The 17,907-nt window shown below is 38.3% G+C and overlaps 1 protein-coding gene and 1 non-coding gene across 3 annotated transcripts in view; both read left to right on the top strand.

Moving 5' to 3' along the window:
- RNF149 (ring finger protein 149) overlaps positions 1-17,907 on the top strand; it is a 32,117-nt gene that overhangs the window by 12,421 nt on the left and 1,789 nt on the right. The window contains exons 3-7 of one of the 2 annotated variants that reach the window (XR_012039485.1): positions 485-553; positions 4,459-4,541; positions 6,644-6,740; positions 9,917-10,112; positions 17,046-17,185. Coding sequence is in view for 1 of the 2 variants with exons in the window: in XM_072844492.1 (XP_072700593.1) it covers positions 485-553; positions 4,459-4,541; positions 6,644-6,740; positions 9,917-10,112; positions 12,348-12,391 (489 nt within the window). In the remaining variant the exon portion in view is untranslated. Of the gene's footprint in view, positions 1-484; positions 554-4,458; positions 4,542-6,643; positions 6,741-9,916; positions 10,113-12,347; positions 13,595-17,045; positions 17,186-17,907 lie in introns of those variants that run through there. The other variant, XM_072844492.1, reaches the window with a different exon arrangement.
- LOC140600543 (small nucleolar RNA SNORD89) lies at positions 14,722-14,836 on the top strand. The gene has a single exon (XR_012003751.1). It is a non-coding gene; the product is annotated as a small nucleolar RNA SNORD89 (small nucleolar RNA).

The following is a 17,907-nucleotide window of genomic DNA, read 5'->3' on the forward strand; positions in this document are numbered from 1 at the left end:
CTCTGCAGAGAGACAGTGTCTCTGTCACAGCAAAGAGAAAGGCAGTGGAAGAGCCAGAGGCATCCACAAACCTTTGAATTTCACACTTATCCTGTTGTCTTGAAAAGCCACTCTTTCTGGCTCTGTCATTTCTGGGATATCTTGAACTTGCTGACTAGATGAAAGCCTCTTTTGTTTTAGAGACAGGCATTAGTAGATGAATCAGTGGGATCCCTCCCCCCATCTTCAGCTTCTTACTCTCTTGCCAATATTTAAACATAAGAATTGGAAGGCAGCTATGCTCACCGCTATACCAACATTCTTGATCAAACAGCTCTTAAGTTAAATGTGGCTATTTTATACATTAAGATGTAAGTGGTAATGTTTGTTATTTTCATTGTAGTCATTTAACTTTGTTTTTTAAATGAAATTTTTTTGTGGTGTATATGAATTTTTTAAAATAATGACAAAATTTTTAGTGATAATAATATTTTTCCTACCTAAGAGCCATAGGAAAGAAGCTAAGAAAATCATTGGCCAGCTTCCACTTCATACTGTAAAGCATGGAGAAAAGGTAACATTTTCACGGTTTTTGTTTGTTTCCTTTAGACTACAGTATGCATCTGTTCATATGTCTAAGTAAAACTTTCCTGGGATACCTGGATGGCTCAGTGGTTAAGTGTCTGCCTTTGGCTCAGGGCGTGATCCCAGAGTGCCAGAATCAAGTCCCACATAGGGCTCCTTGCATGGAGCCTGCTTCTCTCTCTGCCTGTATGTCTGCTTCTCTCTCTGTGTGTCTCACGAGTAAATAAATAAAATCTTTAAAAGACAAAACAAAACTTTCCAGCCTGTTAAACTCCTATTGAACATGTGGAGTTTTGGCTAGTTTGAGTTAGTACTAACTTGCATACATGTGTTCATTTTAGAGAAGGGTTAGTAGAAATTCAGTTGCACATATGAAGAGCCTTCTAAACCCGTGCCACCAGATAAGGTAGCCATTGGTTGTGTACAGTTTTTTTAATTTAAATGGTTGAAATTGAACTTAAAATTCAATTCCTGAGTCACACTAACTACATGCTAAATACTCAAATGACCCTCTTGCCTGGTTGCTACCATACTGGACAGGCCTGACATGTCCATCACCTAAGAAAAGTTCTACTTGTTGGTAAAACCCAGATGACTCTAAGGAAGGTAAAGAACTTCAAATTCCCTTAGACCATAGACCTTTGGTACTTTAAATTCATTTCTGTTAAATCTGAGGCTATGTATCCATTCTCTCTGATTCCCTTAATTACAGGAAGAAAAAAATGGTAATTTGTAGAGAAGGGTAGAAAAGATATACTTAAAATTACTTAAAAAAAAGAAAAGAAAAGAAATGGGGGCACCTGGGTGGCTCGGCAATTGAGCATCTATCTGCCTTTGGCTTAGGTCATGATCCTGGGGTCCTGGCATCAAGTCTCAGATAGGGCTCCCCGAAGGGAGCTTGCCTCTCCCTTTGTCTGTGTCTTTGTCTCTGTGTGTCTCTTATGAATAAAAAATCTTTAGAAGGAATGGATGAAAGAAAGAAAAATTTTTAGGAGCACCTGAGTGGCTTAGTCGGTCAAGCGTCTGCCTTTGGCTCAGGTCATGATCCCAGGGTCCTGGGATCCAGCCCTGCCTCAGGCTCCCTGCTTCTCCTGCTTCCTCTGCCTTTCTCCCTGCTTATATATACTCACTGTCAAAAAAAAAAAAAAAAAAAAATCTTAAAAAAATAAACATTTTTGACATGGCCAGCTTGAGACATAAAAGGTCAAAATCATACCAGAGTTTTAAAGCATTTTGGGAATGGGACAGATCCTAAGTCCAGAACCTCAGATTCTTAGAGGATCAATTCTTTTTTTATTTTTTATTTTTAAAATTTTTTTTATTTTAAAGGATTTTATTTATTTATTCATGAGAGACACAGAGAGAGAGAGAGAGAGAGAGAGAGAGGCAGAGGGATAAGCAGGCTCCATGCAGGGAGCCCGACATGGGACTCAGTCCCGGGTCTCCAGGATCAGGCCCTGGGCTGAAGGCGGCGCTAAACCGCTGAGCCACCGGGGCTGCCCCAGAGGATCAATTCTTTAAGAGGAAAACAGTTGCTAATGCAGTAGTAGTAAGTTTTTTAACGGTCTGTCTTCTGTGTTTTGAAATGTTGATAAGTGTGTTGACTTGTTGGTTCTGTTGTTTTGAAATTCATTTCATCTCACCAAATTGTTGAGATTTCATCTATTCCACCCTCCACTTCCCCTTCGAAAAAGAGAAAGAATAACTGTACTTATTTTATGTATCCCTTCTTTTGATCAACTTAAAGGTTTAAAGCAGAAATAATACTCATTAAATTATAAACTTTTGATTTTCTTCTAAGCTTTAGATTCTGATATTAATGGTTTATTTAGTGTATTTAATATGAAGATACTCTTGGAATTATATTGTTGACTTCCATTCTTTCCCTAATGCATTATGCAGAAGTAAGAGTTGAATTTTAATAGTTTGTGCAGGGTACTGGTTTCTTCCCATGAAGATGTACTGAACAGAAAAAGTAAAAAAAAATAAATAAATAAAAAACAAGTTTCTCATGTCATGGCTTGAGATTAGCACCTGATGTGCAGATCATTGAGGGTCCTTGAAGAGGGAGTCTCCAGTGAATGCCTGTGACAAACTCTATATACATTGCACATAGTTGGTTGCTGGATGAGCATGCGGTTTTATGTTCCCCTTAGACTATGTCTTCTCCGTAGCAGAAAATCTCTGTCTCTAAATATGAGCAGACAGACTTATATGAATAATATACTGAATTGAGTCTTTGAGAACATAAGTAAATTGATAGTATTTTCTTCCTATACAGAGGTTTTTTTGTTTGTTTGTTTGTTTGTTTTTATTCATTTGAGAGTGTGAGAGCACGACGAGCACAGGGGAGGGTTAAAGGGAGAGAGATAAGCAGACTCCTTGCCGAGCAGGGAGCCCGATGTGGAGCTTAATCCCAGGACTCTGGGATCATTACATGGGCTGAAGGCAGACACTTAACCTACTGAGCTGCCATGCTGCCAGAGCATTTCTTGGTACGGAACATTTTTGAAAACGTGATTCGACTATATTTGAAAGTTGTCAAAATAATGGTTAAGAAAAGATCCCTAAATGGTCCGTGAGATACATACATGGATTTTTTTTTTAAGTTTTATTTCTTAAATAATCTCTATACCCCATGTGGGGCTCGAAATCATAACCCCCATACCAAGAGTCGCATGCTTTGATCAAGCCAGCCAGCCACCACAGACATGGATTTTCTGATTCCGATTAAATTTATACAGAAAAATGTTGTGTTTTCTTAAATCTACATCTTGTCCAATTCTAGAGAACTTGTCCAGGTATTTGTTTTCTAGTTTTTCTTTTCTTATGGACTCATTCACAGTAATGGATAAGCTTACCAGCCAGTAGGGACTTTAAAAATTATCTCATCATTTTTGTATGGCATATGATAAATGATATTTACTTTAGCAGCAAGATACAATTTTAAGTATTGTTAATGGAATTTTAATACAGTCTTTGATAACAATAATCAGTTTTTGCTTGCTTGCTAACAAGTGATGTACATGTCTCAGTATATCTTTAAAATAATTATATAAGGACAGGGTAGCTGTGTTCCCATAAAATACACTTGCTAAAGTTGGAACTACTTGCAGACACTGGTTGGTAGTTCTTCAGTCCATCCCAGAATCAAAGAGCATCTCATTGGCCTGTCTTGGGTCAGATGACCATTCTGGCCGTGCCTGCTTTGTTTGATGGGATAAGGCCAGGTGGTTCCTGTGGGGGGTACCCAGGGAAATGGAGGAAGGGTGCATACCACCAAAAAGGTTGATGACCCATGGATTCTTAGAAGTGGAAGTTTTGTCACAAGACTTCTTCCTTGGCAAGTTTTATTTATTTTTACCTTTGTTAAATTTGATGGATGAAAAATGGTAATTTATATTAATCTATAATTCTTTTATTACTAGTGAGGGGAGTATTTTCAGATATTTAACCATTTGTGTTTTCTCATTTGCAAGTTGTAACTATGTTCTTTATAGTGAAAGTACTCTTTTTGTTTTTAATGATTCTAGAAATGATTCTAGAAATCCAATCTTACTGGATATTCTCTATAAGTTTTATATATGAAAAATAATTTTTATCATAGTAAAGTAGGCATTTGTATTTCTACAACCCTTAAAATGTGAATACTACCTATTATCTAAAAACTGTGTCTGATTAGGTAGACAGTGACTTTTTTTCCTTTTCAGCTAGATTCCTTAAATAATCTCTGGACAGTGGTAACAGTAAATACTAAGTAGAGATTGTGTTTAGCTCCTGGTTGTACCCTTGTAGTACAGAATTTGTCATTGTTTTATCCAGGACGTTGTGAGTTTTATCAAGCATAGACCATGTAGCAAGGATGTAGTGAACTTTTTCCTTTCGTTTTTACAGGGAATTGATGTCGATGCTGAAAACTGTGCAGTGTGTATTGAAAATTTTAAAGTAAAGGACATTATCAGAATTCTGCCGTGCAAGTATGTTTTTTATCCTTCCCGAGATGCTACAAATTACTGGATCAGTTTCAGGTTTCTGACAAAAGTGTTAACGCGTCCTTTTATGACGTGAGGATCTTGCTATCGCGTAATGATCTTGTGATCATCTCATCCTTTAGGAAGAAAGCTTCAGGCCTTCTAGGCTCCTGGATTATATTACTTTAAAATTGCTTAGGCGATCGCAGGCCCTAAGGCAGACCTGTTATAGATCTTTGCCATGGATTGGCCTTTAGTCTGAAACAAGGCTTCGTTCCTGGGAATTCCATCATATATTTGGCTGTGCAAAATGTACAGTGTGGGAGCAAGGAAACTGAAGCATGACTCGTGAGGACCCTAGGGAAAGGGCGAGAAGTGGCTAGCAGAGAGAGTGGGTCAGGGAGGGCAGTGGTTTGCTATTATTTACACCCTTAGTTTTAGTTCTTTTGGGAGTTCTGCAAAATAAGTTTTTCTCACTTTAGGTGAGAGGGGTTTTGCATTAGCAGTGGGAAGTTGAGATTTCCATTTTTTTTAATGATGGGATACTTTGATTAACTGATAACCGTTTAGAAGAATGGCTTTTATCAGAAGGGTGTATAGAAATTATAATATGCTTTCAGCCTGATCAATTTTAATTATGTTTCCAACCTATTAGAAGCAGGTCAGAAATTGATATGTAATTACAGTTATGATACTACATAAGTACTACATAAGTAGTATGTATATAAATACTCTATAGTAGATTAAGTTCTCAGTAATTCTGTAGAAAAAACAAATGAACAAATGAACATCAGAATAACAAAAGTTTCCAGAATAAAGATAGCTAACTTCAGTCTACAGGCTTTTATCTGAGGTTGGTGTGGTGGGTACTATTAATAAATTAGACTCAGTGTGTCCTGTGGAAAGTTTTTAAAATAGAAAACAATTTTTATCTAGGATGGTTTAGGGCTAGTCTTTCTGATTTAAGAATGATGCTTTGGGATGCAGCACAAATGAACAGCCTGAGGCTCACTTCCTTTGCAACACTAGATCTGCCCTGCTGGGTCTTGTCCTTTACCCTCAACAAAAGTGTTGCTTATGCTCATTTCCTGATCTCCTGATCTGGGGTTTTTTACTTATTTCCCCTCATTTTCTCCCACGCTTTAACAATATTTCCCAATAAAGCCAACCTATTTCCTTTGTGTTTTTGTGAAAATTATTCCACTGGGTCAGTTTCATTTCAGTTTGAGGATGGAAAGATCAGAAGACCAGCTGGGCTAGACTATGTTATATAATTATGTACTGTCGTTTTTAACTGCACTAACAGACTTCCATATGAAGAAAAGGTCTTCATAGAACAGCATGAATGAGGAACTCGGTATTTACTGTGCTCAGCACTGTTGTAAACATGTTACTTATTTGCTGCTGAGAATAGCCTGCCGTGTAGGTGCAGAGGTTAAGCAACTAGTTCAGAGTCCCAGTATCACGTCACACAGCTAGTATAGAGCCATGGGTCCTATACTCACTCTTCCTGACTCATCTTCATTCTTGCGGAAAACAGATTCACCACATAGAAGGCAAAGTTAGCCATAAGTGAGTAGAAAGAAAATACATAAACAGTTTTTCTTTTTCTAATTCTGAAAGTGATCATTATAGAAAAATGTAGAGTATACAAAAATATGTTAAGACAGAAAATAAGTGTTTTTTTAAAAACCGAAAACCCAAAGATGATCTGTTTATATTTTGCTGTATTTCTTTTTGATTAATTTCATGAACTTATATAAGATACTCTCAGTTTATTATTATTAGTTTACTTCTGGTTTTCTTATGCTATATTTATTCCCAAAAGGCTCGAAAGTAAGTTACAGAGGCACAGAAAAATACAACCTAGCATGAAGTGAAAATAAACCATGCTATTTTTGCGGAGTGAAGGGAAAATTTCCCTTTAAGTTCCAGATTCTGTTTAACATGGAAAGTAGAATAGATAATTACATAGAGTAAGTGAAAATAAAATGTTGATTTGAAGTCATTTTACTTGTATTGAGAAGATGAGTTAGTAGAATGTGTTGTTTCCTTTATAAGATATAAACATTTATTTTAAAACATTAACACATACTTAATTTTTTTAGGCATATTTTTCATAGAATATGCATTGACCCATGGCTTTTGGATCACCGCACGTGTCCAATGTGTAAACTTGATGTCATCAAAGCCCTGGGATATTGGGTTTGTTACATTTTTGTTTATATTCAATCTCTGCCCCGGTTCTTCCTGAGCGATTCAATTTCATCACTGACCAGAGGCAAGAGGAATGGACTAAGTGCTCCTTCAAACATCTTTGTGGTTCCCTGAAGAAATTTTCCTCCTGATTAAAAATGAATGTTTAAGACATTCCAAAAAATTAATGAACTCTACTGCCGTTGTGATTGTAGATGATATGCTAGATGTTCCCCCCAGAGAGTTTGTAATTGCTTAGAGCAATGTATTTTGTTACCCTGCCCTGTAGAATGTATATATGCTCATCAGTTTCATATAAATGAGAATTACAAATGTTTGAAATGAAAGGAGCCTCATACATTTTCTGGCTCAAGATGCATATTTTACATATGAGGAAACTGAAGCCAACACTTCTTGACCCCAGGTCTCAGATTCCTGGGTTTGAAAATCAAATCCTGCTGGGGGAAAAAAAAGTCCTGCTGGGGAAATTGGTCCTGTGTGGAATTTGCTCCATTGGCTTGTGGTACTTAGGTGGTTGTAGGACCTTCCTCCCAAAACAGAGACATGAGGGCAGAGTGAAAGTGGGTGCTTAATAGTAGCCTGCCATGTGCTGAGGGCCTGATGTACATTATTACATCATACCCTCATAGTCACTTCAGGAGGTAAGTACTGTTTCTCTCCCTATTTTACTAATTAGGAACTTGAACTAAAAGAAAAGCCAAGCAGCTCACTGAAGGTCACACAGCTAGTTATTTGGGAATGTTCTTTCAGACACAGTTTGCTTAATTCCAGGGTACAAGCTTTTAACTAATAATCCCGTTCAAAGGGGGAGATATAGAAGAAAAAAAAAATGGATTTTTCTAGATTGTTAAAATTTTTGTTTTTACAGTTTTTGTATATTAATGTCTTAAAATATTCTTGATTAACTAGTAAATAGTTTTGAAATAATGATTTTTGAAGGGCATCTGGGTGGCTCAGTTGGTTAAGTATCTGCTGTCAGCTCAGGTCATGATCTCAGGGTCTTGGGATTGAGTCCCGCATCAGGCTCTCTGCTTAGCAGGGATTCTGCTTTTCCTTCCCTCTGCCCATACCCTCTGCTTGTGCTGTCTGTCTCAATCTCTAAAAATAAGTAAAATCTTTTAAAAAAATAAAGATCTTTGGAAGAAGTAATTTAAATATCATGGAGTTTTCTTATTGCTAAACTTTTTTTTTTAGGGTTTTTTAAATAGTGTTTATGATACAGTTAGAAACCACGAGGAGGTCTTCTGTGATAAGCATTTCATGCACTTTATAGCCCCAGAAGCCCTCAAGGTGTCCTCTCACCTTCTAGTTTGGAGAGTCTTAAAACGATAGTTCAGAGACTGCTGCCTTGATTGCCACTGTAATTTTCTGTGAATTAGATTTTTCTTTCTTTTTTTTTTTAAGATTTATGTAGGGAGAGTGTGTGTGTGCATGCATACACTAGTGGGGGCGGCGGGGGCAGGCAGAGGGAGAGAATCTTCAGGCATATATTTCATACATGAACAATGAAGATTCTTCATTTTGTATCAGGTTGGGTTACTTTATTAGAATTGTTAATTTCAGAAAGCTTGACTAGTATGTCCCCAGGAAGTGTGATTTCTTTTTTTGAAGAACAGATACCTATAGGGACTTTAAATCAAACTCTTAAGAAATTAGCTTGTCTTGCCCTTAGTTGCTTTTTACAATTATTAACAAGTGTGCCATTTTCTTGAGTCCCTTTGCCCCTCTTGCATTGGGTTGTAGACAGTTATGACACACTGTTTGGTAACTAGTTCTCACTCCCAGGAAAACAGCTGTGGTGAGAGGGCTGCCATCGGTCCTTCATGTGGACTTGAGAGGTGGTCCTTGCATTGGCAGCTACAACCTCCTCCATGCGCCATTTGTCACTGTTGTTTTCATTCATTCAGCACGCATGTACCCGAGGAGTGCTCTCTCAGGTGCTAGATCGGAACTTGACTTGGGGAGACAAAGATGAGTAAAACAGAGCCCTTCTGCTTGTGGGCTTTCACTTTCTGGACCGTGGGGGCCAGGGCATACACCCACGCACAGAGCTGCAAAGGAGGTATGTTTGAAGCTTGTGGCGCTCGGAAAAAGAATTTACTCTGCCACATGGAGTGGGACGATAAGAGGGTGGTTTTTTAATGAGAGGAGTCTGAGCTGGGTGTTAAAGGATTTGTGTGACAGATCAGTATATTGCAGATGAGGGTGTGACCATGTGCGCTTTGAGACTCGGCAGGTGTTAAATTTGGTGGGTATTTTGGTAACTGTCTGGGAAAACAGATGAAGGTACGCTGGTTGGAAGTTTGGACATTACAGCAACTCAGTTCAATTTGTGGCTTGGTGCGTTGGTATTAGGTTTTAAGGATGTTCAGCTACTTACCAGTGAGAAGGAAGCTGTGTATCATGTGGTTCAGGAGCGGGGCAGTTCTGGAACTGCATGGAGCAGCAGTGAGAGTAGGGGGCCCCGAGAGCCTGGGGAGGGAGGTGGAACCAGCACTGTGTTCTCACGTGAAGCCCATGCTCTCTGTGAACCCACCGTCACCCCTCCTTTGCTAGTTTACCTCACCAGTGGTTTCCTCTCACATGTGGCTCTGACTCTGGCATTAATCAGAAAGGTACTGGATGAGCCTCCGTTGGAAACTGGGCAGTCATTTTCCTTATTCTATTTTTTTCTTGAACGCAGCAGATGGGGGCATTAGAGGTAGACTAGTAGCTGATAGACACCATCGTTAGGGAGCCACAGCTGATTCTTTTTAGGTGAACCACATGCTGTCTGTAGCCCCCTGTTGTCAGACACAGTGTTCTTCCCCAAAACCCCAGTACCTGCAGTAAAGACAGGGCAGTTAGGAGCAGTCATCCAAACACCACCACAGCCAGGCTGATTGACCACATCTGTCCAGGAAGCAAGGACAAAGCTTCACTTTCGGTCCATAAAAAGTTTAAAAGGTGGCATTGCTTACATCAGGGGAAACACGGTTTTTCAAATGAACAGTGTTTAGGTCTTGGAAAGCTGCTGAGAAGTAATTCATTCAAGATATTAATATTCTCGCCATATTCTGTGTATAAAAGTAAATACTTTGTAGGAATCATGAGTAATGGTTATGAAATGACAGGTAAGCTTTGGTGGTGTTACTCAGACAAAGTATTTTCTTTTGTTTCCTCAGGGAGAGCTTGAGGATGTGCAGGAGACGCCTGCTCCAGAATCTACCCCTGGGAGCATTTTGGCTGCAAATTTGAGTATTACTTTACAAGATGACAGAAGTGAGGGGAGCAGTTTGCCATCGTCTTCCACTAGTGATTCTGCACCGCAGTGTGATGCCAGTTTTAAAGAAGATGCAAGTGAAAACACAGCCTTACTAGGTAAGCACCTTGCAGGTCATAAAACAAAATGATGTTAGCAGTTGGGGGGAAAAATACAGAAAAACATAAAGGAAGAGTGAAAACCATCATCCCACACCTGCAAATACCATTTAACATTTTGATAAATACCTTTTTGGATGTTTTTCTGTGTTGAAGGATGGGGAGAATATCACTTATGCGATGTTAGGTAACCTGTTGTTTCTCTTGATGTGTGAAGCTCTTTTTATGTGGTAGGTACATGATTCTATCAAATTTTTTTTTTTAATTTTTTTTTTTTTTTTTTAATGATAGTCACACACAGAGAGAGAGAGGCGCGGAGACACAGGCAGAGAGAGAAGCAGGCTCCATGCACTGGGAGCCTGACATGGGATTCGATCCCGGATCTCCAGGATCGCGCCTTGGGCCAAAGGCAGGCGCCAAACCGCTGCGCCACCCAGGGATCCCGATTCTATCAAATTATTTGCCAAGTGAAAGAAAACACCATTAGAATTTTTATTACAATTTTTTTAAAGGAATTTATTTATTCATGAGAGACATAGAGAGAGAAAGAGGCAGAGACACAGGCAGAGGGAGAAGCAGACTCCACACAGGGAGCCCGACGCGGGACTCGGTCCTGGGTCTCCAGGATCACACCCTGGGCTGGAGGCGGCGCTAAACCGCTGAGCCACCTGGGCTGCCCCAGAATTTTTATTACAATTGAATTAATTTACAGGTTATTCTGATTGGGAAGGATTGATGTTTCTAATTTTGAATTTGGCCTTATGAGAAGAGGATGCATATTTTCCAAGTCAGTGCTACTCAAACTGAATCAGTTTTGTGTTTGACATGTTTAGGATCTGTGATGTAAAGATAGCTAGAAATATTAGAACTTAGTTTAAACTGGTACCAAAGGAAAAAGACCACATTGTGGAAGAGAAGGGGAGCATCCAGCCTCCTCTTGGGACTGAACCACCTGAGGGATTCCATCAAATTGAGCCCAAGTACATACCACTGTAATTTTTGCCATTGCCGTCAGTCTCCAGAAAAGAAACTGAATTTCCTTTCTCTAGTACCTGACCACCCTTGAGATAATTAAAGATTGATAGGTAGTCTTGTCCTGACTAAATGTCCTTCAAAAGCAGTCCCCTACTTTTTCGTGCATTCTTTTTACCTGTCGTACATTGGTTTCTCAGGGTCTCTCCTCCTCTCTCAGAACTAAGATGATATCATGTGAAATAATGCATAGAAGTAAAGGTGGAAAAAGTAAGCTAGATTATAGAACAATAGAATGTTAGATTCCTTCTGAAGCTGGGCCCTCTATGCGTGTTTGCATGTGCCATTGCATGCACCCTTGCTTACTTGCTATTTTCTTTTTTTTTTTTTTTTTTTTTAATTTCCAACTATTTGTTCACCAGTAGGTTGACAGGTAATTTAAATAATAATGTTCTTTTCTACTTTATCATTGTACCAATATAATTTGAGAAATACTAAATTGGAGAAATCAGTTCTTTTAGGCAGACATTAGTACTTCCAGTGTATAGTATGCCTTGAAGTTGAGAAAACATTTACTGGGCTCTTAGGAGCAACTAGAAATAAAACATGCAAATTATTAGTGGTACACTGCTCGCTGGAGAGTGTTTCTCTGGTGAGTGCTCCTTCTGTTATCTAGTTGACCTTGGCTCTGACTTTAGGTGAGTTCAAATATTTGGTTCTGTATTTAAGGAAGTATTCTATTACTGTAAGAAATTTAGTGCTGAAATTATTTCGTGCTACTCTTCCTAGTAATACCAGTCTGTTGAATTCCTCTTCAAAGATAGTTTAACCTCTCTGTGCCTGTGTTTAATCATATGTAAAATGACCATAATAACATCCTAGACCTCTTGGGTCACAGCTATAACCCAGTAAATGCTCATTGTTTTCATGAGCAGTGACACCATCATCGTCATCATAGTTGCCTGGTTTACTTTTGAAAACCTACACTAATGCCACCAACTAAGACTGTGTCTTTTCTTTATAGCACTATGCTGATCAGAGTTTAGGCTAATACTAGAAAACCTCTCATACTATATATGAGAAACATACTTGTATATTATTCATGACTTTCTGGAATGGGTTGCTATTTTTATATGTAAATTTTATTTAAATTTTTCTGTAATTTGTTTCTTAACTTAGGGCATCCATGTAGTCACAGTGTTAGTGTAATTAAAGTTTGAATATGCTGAGGGACTAACACTGGATTTTGTTGCTTCGCTGTAGAAACAGGCAGGAGTGACCTTCAACGTGGAGGACCCATCTCCTAGTGCACATCCTGGTGACCGCATCATGGACAGAGCTTTGGCTTGAATTAAAGGACTTTTTTTTTTTTTTTTTTTTAACTTTAGCACATAGTTTGTATATTTGAAAATAATGTACATCCTTTTACCTTTCAGGTTCTGATTTGATATACAAAGGGCTAAGATATTTTATTCTTAAAGAGACGTTTTGATTAGTCTTAATATATTTATCTACTAAAATGTATCATTTATGATAAACAGTATGTTGCTTTGGACTATTACAGAGACCACTAGGAAGGCACTCTAAAAGGGATGGGGTGGGGGAGAGTTTCTGAATAGTAGACTAGTTGCTTCGGTACTGTGAAAACAGGATTATTTTCTTTCTCAAGGATAGTTTAGGCTAAGCAACTGAATTTAGACTAATGGAATTGGAATTATATAATTCAGTTCAGTAATTGATCATGAGTTTTCCCTGGAGGAAAGACTTTTCTAGAACATTAAACCTGTGAATGAGATGAAAGAAATCTATACCTTTCTTGAACCTCCATGTTACCAGATAAAGACTTTGAAACCTAAGAATACTTCTGGTTTCCTCTTTGGAATTATAGGAAAAGCACTAGATGACTTTAGGATTTGCATTTTTCCTTTTTAATTCTTACTTTCTTGTGACAACCTAAAGGAGAGGGAAATTTGTCCATTTATTCTACAAATAGAACTAAGATTCTGCATCACACATGAGCAATAAATTCATTGCCTTAAGGAGATAGAGTAGGCAGACTGAGACTTTTGGAAATGATGAATATATTGGTTCCAACTACGATTTTATCTTTACAATTAAAAGGGGGATAGATGGAGAATTTTGATCATTGTTACAAAATAAGCAAGCAGTCAGTTTTGATTGATTTAAAGCAGACTTAATAATCATGACCTTGTGTAATCATCTATCCTTTTTAATCTTAGCTGTTCTTGTAAGTGAAAAGGTCAGGTTAATGTAACGCTTTTGAAGACTGCGCTCTTAAGTTTTCCAAAGTGATTAAGCACACACACACACACACACACACACACACACACTCTCTTCTCCTTTCCCTTCTTGGAGGTGGAAGTTGAGGAGGGTGAGGGAGAGGTTTTTTTTAACTTGAAACTGTTGTCCTTTGTTGTTTCTAAGCTAGTTGCTGTGTATATGTTTATTTTGTGAGTAAAAATAAATGCCTATTGAGAAGAAAAATAGAATTACTTAAATTTAAAGAATTTATTTTATAGCTGCATCTAAGTTGTGTATAGTTTGTTTTTTTTTTTCCCCCAAACTGTTGCATCTGGATTCTAGCCAGTCACAGTGGAATACTTGGTGAGTTTTACTTTACCTCTTTTTTTTTTTTTTTTTCATTTACCTGAAGTAAACTCTGGCCAGATTCAATTTGAGGAGCTACTGAAACTTTCTTTGAGCTCTCATTTAACAGCCTCAAAGTAGGTTTCCATAATAGCCATTATCATTGAATTCTGCCCTCTGTGGTTTATTGAGAATGGAAAAGTATGTCTTTGATTCTGTACCATGTAAGTTTTTGCTCTTTGTATTTTAAGATACATACTTGGGAGAAATGCTTTAAAAATTAGCAGTTCTTTCTGGTATCCAATGAAGTAGACTTTCAAAAAGAATACTGTAACAGATCAAACACACTGTTTTTTATACTCAAGAAGTATAATGTCTTAATTAGCTATCAGACCTAGCTTTCCTTCATTCAAAAATTTTAACACTAAACTATACATATAAGAGATTGGAAGGATTGTAGTGGTCTGGTCCCAATCTAGAAATAGTCCCATCTCTCTCCTTCAATAGCAGAGAAAGGAATTATCAAGAGAAAATAGAAAACTGCAGCACTTTAAAAGTTTCCTTTGTTAGGCTTTTTTTAGATAGAAATAAATATGATAGAGAAGGGTCAAATATTAGCAGAATTTTTGCTGAGACATAAAATTGATGAAATGCTACTTGGAATATGGGCAATGTAATGAAGGAGGAGTAAACCAGAGTGGTTTGATTAAGGTTAGTCATACTATTTATGGCAGTAATAATTTTCCTTCCACAAGTGTCCATTTGTTTACAAATAGTGTAGAAACAATATACATTTTTTTACCTTTCAAAGTCACAGTCAGCGTGTAAAAGACGCAGTTTGGCCTTGAATGTGAAGCACTCTGTCATCTGCTGCCATTGGAGCTGCTTCTGGGTTTCCCACCGGAAAACCACAAAGGCTGGGAGGAGGCACAAAAACACGGCACCTTGGGCAGGTAAACCTCCTTGCTTGCTGATGTTTTGGGGATCTTCAATATATAAAGCCTTTCCTGAGAGATTGTTCACTGCAGTCACTGAGGAGTGATGACAATAAAAGGCCGAATTGCAGTGTGCCCATTAGCAGTTTGCTCTCTGTGGGGTGCACGATGACAAAATCTCCGGAAGCGAACCACTGGTCTGACCTCAGTAACATCAGAATTGAAGTTTGCACTTGGGCAGTCTTTCCAAGAGGAGTCCTCCCAAAAAGGGCTCAAATATTTTTTAACGAAAAAAAAAAAAAAAAAAAAAAAAACTGGCGAACCTGAGACATCTGGCCTTAACTGAGTAGTAAATACCTTTCTACATACTTTACGGTATACTTGCTGAGTCCAGGACTGCCAGAACCATAAAATAATAGACTTTGAAGAACAGGTGTGTTCCCACTTGGATGAAATACCTAGGGTAACCAAATTCCCCAAGAGGATAGCTTAATTGGCAAATCTCTTCTTTTGAGAACATTAAAATTTATTTGCTCAGTGAAGGCTGAGATTAAATCAGTATGTGTATGCTACTAACTAGAATTTGAAGTAATTATATGTTTGGTTAAAAGCAGTTTCTTTGAGCTCAGCGCACTTTGTGATTTACAAAGCACAGGATGCTGGCCTGAGCCAGTGAATCTTCTGTATAACCTGTGCTGTTTCTGTGATGCAACAACTAATTAGAAAAGCCACCTACACCTTTCCCAGTTAATTTCGTTTTTGAAGTTTTAAAAAGACAAGCATTTCACTTTAAAAAATGCTAAGGTGTGGGATTCCTGGGTGGCGCAGCGGTTTGGCACCTGCCTTTGGCCCAGGGCACGATCCTGGAGACCCGGGATCAAGTCCCACGTCGGGCTCCCCGTGCATGGAGCCTGCTTCTCCCTCTGCCTATGTCTCTGCCTCTCTCTCTCTCTGTGTGACTATCATAAATAAATAAAAATTTAAAAAATAAAAAATGCTAAGGTGTAATTCTAGTTATAAAAGTGAAATTTCTACAATATCATCACTAGCCATGCATCTAGAGATTGACCTTTATTCTAAGAGTAAGTATAAAATAAGTTGTAAATTGAAGAAGGTATGTGGATCACATTAAGAATAAAAAAGTCCGGGCAGCCCCAGTGGCTCAGCGGTTTAGCGCTGCCTTCAGTCCAGGGCCTGATCCTGGAGACCCGGGGTCGAGTCCCACGTCGGGCTCCAGCATGGAGCCTGCTTCTCCCCCTGCCTATGTCTCTGCCTCTCCCTCTCTGTGTCTCGAATAAATAAGTATCTTAAAAAAAAAAAAAAAAAGAATAAAAAAGTCCCTTCTTTTTCATGAAGTATAGGCTGAGAAGCCTGGGAACACCAGTATTTCTGCGGGCTTTTGACTGCATAGGTATTGGATCCCAGGATTATAAGTGCTTTTGAAAGCATCTTAGAGATTTCCTAATTAGAACAGTAGTGATTGCGTAAGAACAGACAGATTAAAGTGAAACCAACAAAATGTCTTAGTAGGTAGAGGGTGCAAGAATTTTAAAGAATTAAAGTTCTGGCCATGCATTAATTTTCCAGATATCATTAACATGTTATCTTAATGGGGTGCCTGGGTGGCTCAGTTGCTTAAGTGTCTGCATTTGGCTCAGGTCATGATCCCAGAGTTCTGGGATCGAGCCCCACATCGGGCTCCCTGCTCAGTGGGGAAACCTGCCTCTCCTCCCTCTACCTGCTGCTCCCCACCGCTTGTGCTGTCAAATGAATAAAGAACATCTTTTAAAAAATATATTATATGAAGGTGCTATTACTCAGAGTATTTAAAATAGGTACATGAGGGGCACCTGGGTGGCTCAGTCCATTAAGCATCCAAATCTTCATCTCCGCTCAGATCTTAATCCCAGAGTTCTGTATTCAAGCCCTCTGTTGTGCTCCACACCAAGCGTGGAGCCTACTTAAAAATTAAAAAAAAAAAAAAATAGGGATGGGATCTATTATTCTTGGGAATGTAAACCATTACAGAATGTATTAAGTAGTGGTACATGCCGCTTAAGTTTGTGGCAGTAGGGGCGCCTGTGTGGATTGGTCAGTTGAGCATCTAACTCTTTTGGCTCAGGTCATAATCAGGGTCATGAGATTGAGCCCTGAGTTGGGCTTCCTGTACTGCGGCAGTCTGCTTAAGACTTTGTCCCTCCCCCTGCTCTCTCACTCTAAGTCTTTAAAAAAAAAAAAAAGTTTGTATAAGTGTGTACTCTGTAAGAAAGGTGCATGACAACCATTTCTTTAAAGTTGTTTAAATGTATAAACAGTTAAGCTGTTTGAAACAGTTTTAGCTTAGAGTCCCAATTCATTTCTTTGTGAACGATCTTTTATTTCTATCCTAAGATGTAACTTAATACTGTCATTTTAACAGGTGATTTTGAAGATATTACAGCTAGAAACTCAGAAAATCCAGAGAATTCAAGATGTGTTGTTTTTAATATGGCAGTATATTGAACTACACTTAAAAGTTGATTACAGTTAACTGAATCCCAGGATTATAATTTATTTCAGGTAAACTTTCTTCTACTTTTAAAAATATTTAATGAAGAACTTTTTGTTGGTGTTGTAAATGTAAACCTGACTTTTTTATAAAATGTTCCCTAAATATTACTACTCTTTGTAAGCAATTTAGACTTCTAAATCTTCCCTCTTTCAAGTAAACACCAATAGTGTGATCTTGAAATGATTAGCAGTACTCCGTACTCAGTCTATTTATTTGCAAAGTCCATGTTCGTAAATTTGCCTACTGAAATTTATCTGTAACCCCAAAATCAGGATGTGCAGTGCTTTTGTGTTTGTGGACACATACAGTGTGGTGAAAATTCTGAGGCATCTGACACACTTCCAGTTGAGGTTGAACGAGAGGACAAGGACACTTTGCCTTCTTGTTTCAGCTCCCAAATTGTCAACACTGTGTCCTTTTCCACAGTGTACATTTTCTAAAATTTTATACCTTAGTGATTTCACAGTTTAAAATGGCCCCCAAGCATAGTGTTATCTGTTGTTCTCAGCACAGGAAGGCTGTTATCAGCCTTATAGAGAAAATACATGTTAGATAAGTTTTGTCCAGGCACAAGCTACAGTGCTGTTGGCCATGAATTTGAGGTTGTCAGAGAATCAGTAGGTCCCGGAGCTGAGTTTGGGTTGCTTCCAACAGTGGTCCCAACTCCGCCATTCCAAAAAAGTATCTGCATAATGAACGGTTTCTTTTCCCAAACCAAGTATGTAAAACA

Source organism: Canis lupus, chromosome 11 (assembly GCF_048164855.1).
Source record: "Canis lupus baileyi chromosome 11, mCanLup2.hap1, whole genome shotgun sequence".
NCBI lineage: Eukaryota > Metazoa > Chordata > Mammalia > Carnivora > Canidae > Canis > Canis lupus.